The following is a 12,082-nucleotide window of genomic DNA, read 5'->3' on the forward strand; positions in this document are numbered from 1 at the left end:
GTAAAACACTGAGCTATACAAATTATGATCTTAATAAGTTATACCATGAACTGTGGAAATTATCTTTTTAAACAGATTGATTATTCTTCAAGTAATTGTAGGCATAATAATATGTATGCTGCAACAAAAATAAAGTCTTAAATTTGACTGTCTTATTGATGCTAACAGCTATAGGATGGTGACCTAGTATTTTTTTAACATGACAGCCTCTAAAATTAAATTGATTTTAGCAATATTTACAGGATGCCCAAAATTTGCTAAGTTGCTACTTTGAACATTTACTAAAATTGATTCCTACCATCAATTCAATTAAACTTTATATTCAATTACATTTACCAAGTGGGCACCTAACTATGTGCAAAGGACTGGGCCAGCGACCATGCAGAACAAGGATAAGTAGAACACTAGCCTGGATTGCAAAAGCTCAGACACCACACTCACATGAACCACGCACACACAAGTTATACACTAATTACTACCTGAAACATTCCTAGTTTTTAAACTTTTACACCTTGCTTTAGATTACCTGCATTCAGTTGACATATAACATGGACATGGATATCATGAGGAAAAACAGCTGTAGCACTGAAATTTAAGTATGCTGTGACTCTCTAAGTAACCTATTTAAAAAGTCTAACTGAAAGTCTCCTTTCAACATAAATACTAAAAATACACATCCTGCAACTAAGCAATTTTGTGATAGTGAACTGGCACAATGGTACGAAAACATTTTATAATGAAACAATCTGATATCTACTTAACTCCCTCTATATAACTTTATTCATATGCTAAGGAAGCAACCTTGTCATGTGGTTACAAAAACTCGTGAAAATATTTTTAAAAATGTAACACTTACGGGGCACTGAAGAATGTATCTAAACTTAACATTTAAAATGACTTATAGGACTTCCCTGGTGGCACAGAGGTTAAGAATCCGCCTGCCAATGCAGGGTACACGGGTTCGAGCCCTGGCCCGGGAAGATCCCACATGCCACACGGAGCAAATAAGCCCGTGCGCCACAACTACTGAGCCCACGCTCTAGAGCCCGTGAGCCACAACTACTGAGCCTGCATGCCACAACTACTGAAGCCTGCGCACCTAGAGCCCATGCTCCGCAACAAGAGAAGCCACCGTAACGAGAAGCCCGTGCACCGCAACGAAGAGTAGCCCCCGCTCACCACAACTAGAAAAAGCCCAAACACAGCGACAAAGACCCAACGCAGCCAAAGATAAAAATAAAAAAAATTTTGTTAATAAAAATAATAAAATAAAATGACATAAAACACCGATCTTTACAAGTATACCTCATTATTTATATTTTTATTTTCAGAAAAAAACTTATAAATAGTTCACTTAAGTATATTTCTCACTAGTTATATCACAATTCACTTTATATTTAATTAGCTTACATCCAAAAACGGTACTTTTCCTGTATATCATTTTCTTAAAAAGCAAAACATTTTATTTTCAGCAGGAAAAAATTTACATATGAAATCCAAAGGCAATAATTTCAGTAAAAATGGAAATCAACCACCATATCTTTTCTTGAGTTCTTCAACAGAATTACCATTCAATCCTGATTTGTCTATGTGATTGAATAATACACGTGCAACTGAAAAAGAAAAAAAATTCATTTTAATCTCCATTTTTAAAAAGTAAAGCAAAAATTAAAGGGAGTAATCAAATCTGTTAAATATTTTTTACATTATAAAGCAATCATTAGGATTATTTATAAATTCTAATTCAGATATTTAAAAAGCCAACCTGAGAACAGAAAACTATACAGCAGTCCAATGATGTTTCTTAGCAGAATATTTTGCTTTGGCAGTAAAAAATATCCCCTACATCCTCAATGACATTAACTTTGCAGATGAAACATAATTCATTCTGTACTACCCTAAAGATTTTTGACCTGTGTAACAAGTATACTTTTACTTATTTAATATTCCAATTAACTTTTTCAAAATTTAAATCATTTTATTTTAAAAGAAAAATTTATATCACTACTATAAATTAAAAATTAGCAATAACATTCACAAAAATCATGTTTGATGGGCAAGCTGTACATTTTTATAATAACAATTAAAAGTTAAAAAAAGATTTGCTTATGAGTCATTTAATATCTTTCATACCACTGAAATGGCTGGTCTACACTCAACACTATGGAAAACGCTATTATAGTTCATACATTCCTCAACATTAAAACTAGCTAACAGTTTTTAATAATAATGACAATAATAAAAGACAACAGCAGCTACTATTTATTGAATATTAAGTTACACGCCAGGAACCACTGTAAGTGCTTCCCATGTTTAACTTAGTGGACAGTGGTGACCCCACCAAGACAGTACTGTTGGTAGAGGCCAGTCTGAAGGGCCAGCTCACATTCTTTGAGCACACTTCAAGTTATCACATCATAGTGGCAAGAAATCCATTCACTCATGCACTTATACTAAGAGGTTATTATGTACTAAGCACCGTTCTACACGCTGAGGCCTAGAGAACAAGGTAGACAAAGTTCCTGCTGTCATGGAGCTTCCATTCTATTAGGGAGAGAGAAATAATAAACAAATACTTAAAATACTGTCAGCTCGTTCTGTATTATGAAGAAAAATAAAGCGAAGTAAGATGACAGAGGGTGATGAGGAAAGGGAGGCAGGCAGTTACTGTGAGTAGGCCTGTGAGGAAAGGTGTCTCTGAGGAGGTGACTATTAGGTGGAAACTGCATGAAGTGAGGAAGAGGCAGGGGAGGATAGTCTAGGCTGAGGGGTAAGTCAAACACAAAGACGCTGAGGCTATAAGAAGTTTGGTAATTTGGTATATTAAAAAGACACAAAGTCAGTGAGGTGGGGCAGAATGACTAAAAAAAGTGATAAAAAATGAGGTCTGCATTCAACTGAATGCAGATAATACTTTCAGGGACTGTTTCTGATTAAAGATTAAGCAGAAACTTCTTTTGGTTTACCCCTATTAGGAATCTCTCTAAATTACATGTCCACTTCCCTAAGTTCAACATACAGAGTATTTTTCTTAGTGATTCAGATTCAATGTCACTGCTACATACATAAAGAAGAAACAGAAAAGGAGCCCAAAGTATGTTTAGTCCAGAAAGTATCTGAAAATCATAGTTTTTGCTATTTTTAAAACTAAAAAACTGGTACTCCTGCATTCTAATGATTTTTCTCTTTTTCCTAAAACTACAGTATAGCCTTAAAACTCCAAGTACAACTGACCCTTGAAAAACACAGATTTCAACTGCACAGATCCACTTACAGGCGGATATTTTTCAACAGTAAACACTACAGCACTACATGATCCACGGTTGGCTGAATCTGTGAATGAGGAACCTCACATCCTGTGGACCGACTATAAAATGTACGTGGATTTTCAACTGTGTGGAGGGTTGGCGCCCCTAACTCCCATGTTGTTCAAGGGTCAATTGTAATTGAAGTTTCTCCATAGTTTGATTTTACTTAAATTAGCGTTCCCCAAAACTGACATTTTATGCCAAAGACTGAGATGTAGAAATAAACAAGGGATCTAACTCTTCAGGCTCATCACCTGCCTCTTTCTACCCTCTAACTTTACAATCCAGCCACACTGCACTCCTTTTAATTTTCTGAGCTCAATTTGCTCTCTCCTGCCTCAAAACCTCTGCACATTTCCACCTCCTTCATCTGACTCCTGCACTTTTTTGAGAATTCAGCTTAAATCAAAGAAACTCAAGGAAATTAGCTCAAAAAAATGGGTGAGACCTCCGATGCACCCACGCCCGGTTGCAAGCTCCTGTGGCAGGAACCCTGCACGAGCTCCATCATGCCAGGAGCTCAACCATTACATTATCACTGTGTTTTCTAGTAGAAGAGCCCAGAACACCTCAGTTTAACTCCTGGGTCTGGCTTCCTAGCTATGGAACCTCGGTCAAGTTCCTTACCTGTGTATGCTTCAGTTTCCTCCTTTGTAAAACCAAAATGATAATCATACCTACACCTCACAAAGTTGTTGTCAGGATGAAAAAATTTAACTTTACTTAATCTAATAGTAATTCAATTTAATTAGCTTAATTGTAATTAATTTAATTGTACATAATTGACATTCAATAAATATTTGCTATCATTTGTTGAATAAAGGAACACACAAGAATAAAGAGATATGAAAAAGCTTTCTTCACAGAACTCACTTTTCTTCTCAGGTTCTGACATAAACATCACTGCCATATCAAACCTTCTTAGTTCAGAAAGTCTTTGTAAGATTTCAAAGATGAGTGATGGCTTTTCTTTCCTGAAATAATCCAAATAAAAAAACAAATGATCAATTAAAAGCAGCTCATTGTCTGCTTACTAAAATAATATTTCCAATTATATATAAATAAGGTCTTCATGTATCATTTTCCCCTGCATACTGTCTATATTTTAAGTGCCCAAATGAAGAATTTTATCAAGTCAACTGAAAAAATCGTAATATTCTTAAATGTGTGGCACAGCACAGACGTTATTAATCTGCTATAATATTTGCCACTTCCATACTCTACCTTTCTCTAAAAAAATTTTAAGTCATTTTTCCTCCTAATCATTTCCTTTTTCATTGTTTGTACTTGTCATCTCTTTACAACTTCTGCAACAGCTAAATTTATAAGAGAGCTAATTTTGCTATACAAAAGGTAATATGACATGAAAAAGAACGAAGTTCCCAAATCACTAGAAACAGCTGAGCATTACAACATGAAAGCATAACTAAACTTACTTACTCAATGTAAAAGTCATGCAGAATTTTAATGATATGGTTGAATACATCTGGATCTAGATTTTTCTGAAACAGCTTGGGATACAAGGATGGTTCAATTTGCTTGGGAAAAATATAAGGTGTTAGAAAATTCAATTATGGCAACATTCCCAATCACAAACTATTTATGTAATAACTGCTTAGTTCAACATAGTAAAAAATAACTATTATGCATTAGTATTCAATGAATAATAATGGAGTCATACTGAAATGCAACTATGATAGAAGAATGAAAGTTAGAGGAACTATAAAATAATCACTCTGTTCCAGACAGAGAAAAATCTCATGGAGAGATGTGTACTACCCAACAGAAACAGGAAATGAAAGAGAGCTCTCAAGGACCAATAAAAAGAATTAGAAAGTTTAAAAAATAGAACTACTTGAAAAAGACAATGCTAAAAATCCATTATTTGGTAAATTTCATATGAGTTAATTCTTTTTCTTGAGCAAATAAAAGCTCATTTTCAGGAAACTGACGGCCTAAATATTGCAAGCATTGCTTGGCACACAGAAGGCACTCAATGTATTTTAGCTTCTTTCCTCATCTTGAAGGATGAAGAATTAAGTTTAAGTCATGATGTATGAAATTAGATTAAGTTATTTTAGAAAACAAAATTTAACACAGAACCTTTTTCAGAGGTTCACTGGTTGCAAATATTTAAAATGGTCTGACCAGGCTGATATACGTATCAGGCAAGGGATGAGAGCATTTTCTACAATCATATTATAAGCAAATATAGTACTATTATTATATAGTGACCAAAGAAGTTCTTTGACCTCTAACTTACAGGAGAACTACCACCTTCCTCCCTCTTACCTTCAAATATTGATACAACATATCTGGAGAATTTTTCAGTTGTCTGAAATCAGATTCAAGCTGAAATGAGTTTGCAGGAACTGGAGGAAGAGCAGTCCTGATAAACTGAGCAGGTGTTTTGTCTACCTCTATAGAAATCTTCTCACTGAAAGTCCGACATACATCCTTTTTCAAATTGACTTCAGGTCTGAAATATTTCAGAAGCATCAAACAATTAGAAAAGAACCACAGGGCTTCCCTGGTGGCGCAGCAGTTAAGAATCTGCCTGCCAATGCAGGGGACACAGGTTTGATCCCTGGCCCGGGAAGATCCTACATGCCGCGGAGCAACTAAGCACGTGCGCCACAACTACTGAGCCTGTGCTCTAGAGCCCGTGAGCCACAAATGCTGAGCCCAAATGCCACAACTACTGGAGCCCACGCGCCTAGAGCCCGTGCTCTGTAACAAGAGAAGCCACCTCAATGAGAAGCCCGTGCACTGCAACAAAGAGTAGAGAAAGCCCGCAAGCAGCAATGAAGACCAAAGGCAGCCAAAAATCAATAAATAATAATAATAAAAAAGAAAAACAAAGAGAAGAACCACAAATAGTCAAAGCTTATATAAGGAAACATCAACAGAGATTTTTAAATTTCTGACTTTATTAATACTATATTATCTATTTATATTCTGCCAGTAGTAAATTCTTTCAGCTGATAATATATGTATACTTTTGGCAAGACAGATTATACTTGTGCAAATTTTCAGATGCTGGTTACGTAATGACTATTCTCATTAGCTGAGCTAATAGTCTGGCCACCTTTTGAGAAAACATTTCTATACACTGCATTATTATATCACATATACTCACAAGTCAACCTTTCACTCTGAATTATGTGAATTACCACAGTTTCAAGAAAGATTCCAAGAAGGAAGAAATGCTTCCTCCTTTAAAAAAAAAAAAAACAAAAAAAAACTGCCTACTTAAAGTTTTCCCACAATCTATAATGTCACTGTAAACAACTACTAAAGTTCAAAGTTTAAAACAAAAAAACCTTTTAATAGGACTGTTGAGTAGCAATGCAAAAATATATGAATAAAATTTCAACACCCCAAAGTAAACTACTAAACTATGTCTTTTATATTCTCATCATTAAGAAAATGCATGACTTTTTGAAAAATTCCAAACAAAATTTAAAGAGCCCATGAATATCTTAAATATTAATGGCTAGAATAATAATGCCTAAATTCTACATTGTTTATGAAGCTTCCCTATAAAAAATTAAAAATCCTGAATTACAAAGTGAAACATATTTACTGAAGTTCTAGAAAAGAAAATGCACAAAATCAATTTGTTCAAGATACTTTCATCACTGTTTGCAGACAACATGATGCGATACATAGAAAATCCTAAAAATGCTGTCAGAAATCTACTAGAGCTCATCAATTAATTCAGTAAAGTTGCAGGATAGAAAATTAATACACAGAAATCTCCTGCATTCCTATATACTAACAACGAAAGATCTGACAGTGAAATTAAGGAAACACTCCCATTTACCACTGCATCAAAAAGAATAAAATACCTAGGAATAAACCTACCTAAGGAGACAAAAGACCTCTACTGTGAAAACTATAAGATGCTGATGAAAGAAATCAGAGATGACACAGATGGAAGGATATACCATGTTCTTGGATTGGAAAAATCAATACTGTCAAAATGACTATATTACCCAAGGCAATCTACAGATTCAATGCAATCCCTATCAAATTACCAATGGCATTTTTCACAGAACTAGAGCAAAAAAATTTTTAATTTATATGGAAACACAAAAGACCCTGAATAGCCAAAGCAATCTTGAGAAAGAGAAACAGAGCTGGAGGAATCAGACTCCCTGACTTCAGACTATACTACAAAGCTAGAGTAATCAAAACAGTACAGTACTGGCACAAAAACAGAAATACAGATCAATAAAATAGGCTAGAAAGCCCAGAAATAAATTCACACACCTATGGTCAACTATCTACGACAAAGGAGGCAAGGCTATACAATGGAGAAAAGACAGTCTCTTCAATAAATGGTACTGGGAAAACTGGACAGCTACATGTAGGAGAATAAAATTAGAACATTCTCTAATACCATACACAAAAATAAACTCAAAATGGATCAAAGAACTAAATGTAAGCCTGTATACTATAAAACTCTTAGAGGAAAACACAGGCAGAACACTCTTTGACATAAACTGCAGTAATACCTTTTCTGATCCACCTCCTAGTATAATGAAAATAAAAACAAAAATAAACAAATGGGACCTAATTAAACTTAAAAGTTTCTGCACAGCAAAGGAAACCATCAACAAAACGAAAAGAAACCACAGAATGGGAGAAAATATTTGCAACCGAAGCAAACGACAAGGGATTAATCTCTAAAATATACAAACAGCTCATGCAGCTCTATGTCTAAAAATCAAACAACCCAATCAAAAAATGGGCAGAAGATCTAAACAGACATTTCTCCAAAGATGACATACAGATGGCCAAAATGCACATGAAAAGATGGTCAACATCACTAATTATCAGAGAAATGCGAATCAAAACTACAGTGAGATATCACCTCACACCAGTCAGAATGGTCATCATCAAAAAATCTACAAACAATAAATACTGGAGAGGGTGTGGAGAAAAGGGAACCCTCCTACACTGGTGATGGGAATGTAAATTGGTACAACTGCTATGGAGAACAGTATGGAGGTTCCTTAAAAAACTTAAAACAGAACTACCATATGATCCAGCAATCCCATTCCTGGGCATATATCTGGAGAAAACGATAATCTGAAAGGATACATGCACCCCAATGTTCACTGCAGCACTATTTACAACAGCCAAGACATGGAAGCAACCTAAATGTCCATCGAAAGAGGAATGGATAAATAAGATGTGGTACATACACATAATGGAATATTACTCAGCCATAAAAAAGAATGAAATAATGCCATTTACAGCAACATGGATGGACCTAGAGATTATCATACTAAGTGAATTAAGTCAAAGACAAATATCATATGATACCACTCATACGTGGAATCTAATTTTTTTAAAAAAGATATAAATGAACTTATTTATAAAACAGAAACAGACTTACAGATATTGAAAACAAACTTATCGTTACCAGAGGGGAAACATGGAGGGGAGGGATAAATCAGGAGCTTGAGATGAACATACAAAAACTACTATATGTAAGATAAATAAGCAACAAGGACCTACTGTATAGCACAGGAAACTCTGCTCAATATTCTGTGATAATCTACATTGAGAAAGAATCTAAAAAAGAATGAATATATGTATATGTGTAACTGAATCACTTTGCTATATACCTGAAACTAACACAACATTGTAAATCAACTATACTCCAATAAAATTAAAATATATTTTTTTAAAAAGATACTCTCTCTTATTTCTAAAGTCCTCAGTGTGGTAAAGGAATAGTGATCATTCCTTCAGCAAAACCTCTCTTACAGTTAAAAGAAAAACTACAATGTAAAGTTGGATAGTTCAAAAAACTATGTGGATGAGTACAAACCAGAAGTCTCATCAGCAATATCTATTTTCTAGTGGGATTACTGCCATTCTAGATGACTATCAGATAAAAGTATTTCTACTCACTGCAGAGCTGAAGTATCACTGACTTCTTCTATTTTCAATACTTTTGCTTTTGGGATATCACTTGTGGGCAGAAGGTCATCCTGGCTTGAGTTCTTCTTACTTGTGCCAGCGGTTGCTGTTACCTTTGCTGGATTAATAGGATTACGCTCTGGAGCAGCAGCAGTAGTAGTGCTATCTGGCACATCAACAGTCTGTATCAAATTACCAGTTTCTTCGATAATAAGCTTCTTGAGTGGTTTCTAAAACAATTAAAATCAATTCTTTGCATCAACATACAAAGGTTTCCTATTTTAGGGGCACAAATTAAAAGGTTACAGTGTTTTTACAGCCAACATCCCAGTTGTAAGTAAATTCAATTTGGAGTCATACTGCCAGACTACCATATGTAGGTCTAAATGGGGGAAAGAAGATGCATATATAAATAATTACAAGGCAATGGAATATGCATTATAAAAGGTACAGGTACAAAGTGCTAAAAGAACAGAGGAAGGAAGATAAAAATTGACATCGGGGGGGCTTCACAGAAAAAGTACCCAGGAATGGCAGTGTTGAAGGGTATGGTCAGTGGAAAGGTGAGAAGTCCAGTAGGGCTGGTGCAAGGGGAGGAGAGGTGGAGACAAAGCCTGAAAGGCTGCTTAAAGGCAGCTTATAAAGGGACTTGTGTGCTGTATCAAGGAGCTTGAAGTTTATCCTAGAGGCAACAAAGCCAAGAAAAAAATATGACCAAGTGACATCAGTATTGTGGGCTGAAGGCAAGTAGAACAAGGCCAGGCAATAACCTGCATTCTGTATGAAAGAAAAGATCCTGCATGCCGCAACGAAGATCCTGCAACTAAGATCTGATGCAGCCAAATAAGGAAATAAATAAATATTTTTAAAAAACAAAAACAAAAACCTAACTGCATCCTCTAACTGCTGGATAAAACCAGCCTAGAATTAAAGATTTGCCAAATAATTTACACAAAGTTGGTAAGTACCTGACCACAATAATGGTTTTTAATTTATTAATATAAATAGCATTCACTATTTATTTCAATCATAACAGGTGGCAAATATTTTCAATTTCTTCCCAAGCTTACATGCAATACTCTTTGCTTTTTAATAAAAGACGTTCTTTAGTATACTCTAAGTTTTCATTCCAACTGTACAGTTGAATTTTAAATCAGAAAGCTGCAAATATAAAAACTTTTGACATATATACTAAACTCAGTGTTAAAACCAGGCATTCCATTAGCATAACTAAGAAAAGACCTAATGGTAACAACTGAGTGTTACTAGATGAATGCACATAAATAAAAAAGCTATTAAAAGTCTGTTAACAGAATCCCGTTAGCGGTTCTATCTTTAAGGATAATCATGTTAATCTAAGGCCTTTGCTTTGCTGATAACTATCAACACCAATAGTTTTCTATCAAGATATTGACCAAGAATGGATATGTGTTAGTGTTAAAAAAATAGTGTTAAAGAACAGACTATAAAAAATAGACTATAACTACTGAATTGTATCAATGCAGTTCCATTTAAAACCAAATCCTTTCATTGACAACAGAGGTGTAAACATGATCCTAGTTAATGAATTTCCTAACAGATGATCTCTTTCAGGGTAGACCAGTGGCTACTGAGAGCTGCTCAATGCTACTGATGGCTGGGAGGGATGAGGGGATGACAGTATGCTGGTAACAGGAGTGAAACACAAAAGATACCACTACAGTTGAAAGATGTAAGAAAACATGAAAGGATCAATTCATCTTTTTAAATTAAGATTTAGAAGCATACATTTTATTTAACTATATTATATCATTTCAAGAAAAAGAAAAGAGAAATAAGAATAAACAGAGGGCTTCCCTGGTGGCACAGTGGTTAAGAATCTGCCTGCCAATGCGGGGGACATGGGTTTGAGCCCTGGTCCGGGAAGATTCCACATGCCGCGGAGCAACTAAGCCCATGCGCCACAACTACTGAGCCTGCACTCTAGAGCCCGCAAGCCACAACTACTGAGCCCACGAGCGGCAACTACCAAAACCCACGTACCTAGAGCCGGTGCTCCACAACAAGAGAAGCCACGGCAATGAGGCGCCCGCGCACCGCAACGAAGAGTAGCCCCCGCTCACCGCAACTAGAGAAAGCCTGCGTGCAGCAACAAAGACCCAACACAGCCAAAAATAAATAAATAAATAAATAAAATTATTTTTTAAAAAAAGAATAAACAGAAAAGGAGAAAGAGACAAAGGAGACCAAGCAGAAAGGTGAATTTTTGATATGGGGAATCAGGAAAATGAAAAAAATAAAATATTTTAGTGGAGACCAAGAGATCAGGACAAACTCTCATTTACTACCATCCTACCTAGGAACCCCAGGCCCAGCTGACCTACATTACTGCTCTCCTACAGTCTCTCTATAGAAGATATATTAACAGTACTCCCCGCTGCAAACCCTCAAGCACAGGAGACCCCAACCGAGCCTCTCGCTTGAATAAAGTAACCCCAGGACTCTTTTTTCTCCACCTCCTGGGCCTTCCTTTCTTTCCTGACCACTTTCCTCAGTGTCCAGGTGGCCTCACACATATATGACTGAAAAGGAAATTAACATTTGTTTTACGTGAAACTGCCTTAGCATTATTGGACATTATTTCCTTTGATCTCAACTAACCTGTGAGTTATTCTCAACTTAAGTAGAAAAAGTAAGAATCACATAGGGTTCACACTCGCCTAAAATTTTAAAGCTTATGAAATGGGGCTCAAATCAACTCAAAAGCATCATACCAAACTGCACCTACTATTTTTTAAACAATGCCCACTTTTTTAAATGGAGACCTATTATAAAAATAAATAGCAATTTTTTCCCCT

General features: G+C 35.5%; 1 protein-coding gene across 2 annotated transcripts in view; it reads right to left on the reverse strand.

Annotated features, from left to right (window-relative positions):
- Positions 1–1,292: 1,292 nt before the first annotated feature.
- RPAP3 (RNA polymerase II associated protein 3) overlaps positions 1,293–12,082 on the reverse strand; it is a 41,743-nt gene continuing 30,953 nt past the window's right edge. For both annotated transcript variants that reach the window (XM_067696305.1, XM_067696306.1), the window contains exons 13-17: positions 9,237–9,475; positions 5,601–5,787; positions 4,749–4,846; positions 4,182–4,282; positions 1,293–1,613 (exon numbers count right to left, since the gene is read on the reverse strand). In XM_067696305.1, the coding sequence (XP_067552406.1) occupies positions 1,528–1,613; positions 4,182–4,282; positions 4,749–4,846; positions 5,601–5,787; positions 9,237–9,475 (711 nt within the window). In that variant the 3' untranslated portion in view covers positions 1,293–1,527. The remainder of the gene's footprint in view (positions 1,614–4,181; positions 4,283–4,748; positions 4,847–5,600; positions 5,788–9,236; positions 9,476–12,082) is intronic.

This window comes from Pseudorca crassidens, chromosome 11 (genome assembly GCF_039906515.1).
Source record: "Pseudorca crassidens isolate mPseCra1 chromosome 11, mPseCra1.hap1, whole genome shotgun sequence".
Classification (NCBI taxonomy): domain Eukaryota; kingdom Metazoa; phylum Chordata; class Mammalia; order Artiodactyla; family Delphinidae; genus Pseudorca; species Pseudorca crassidens.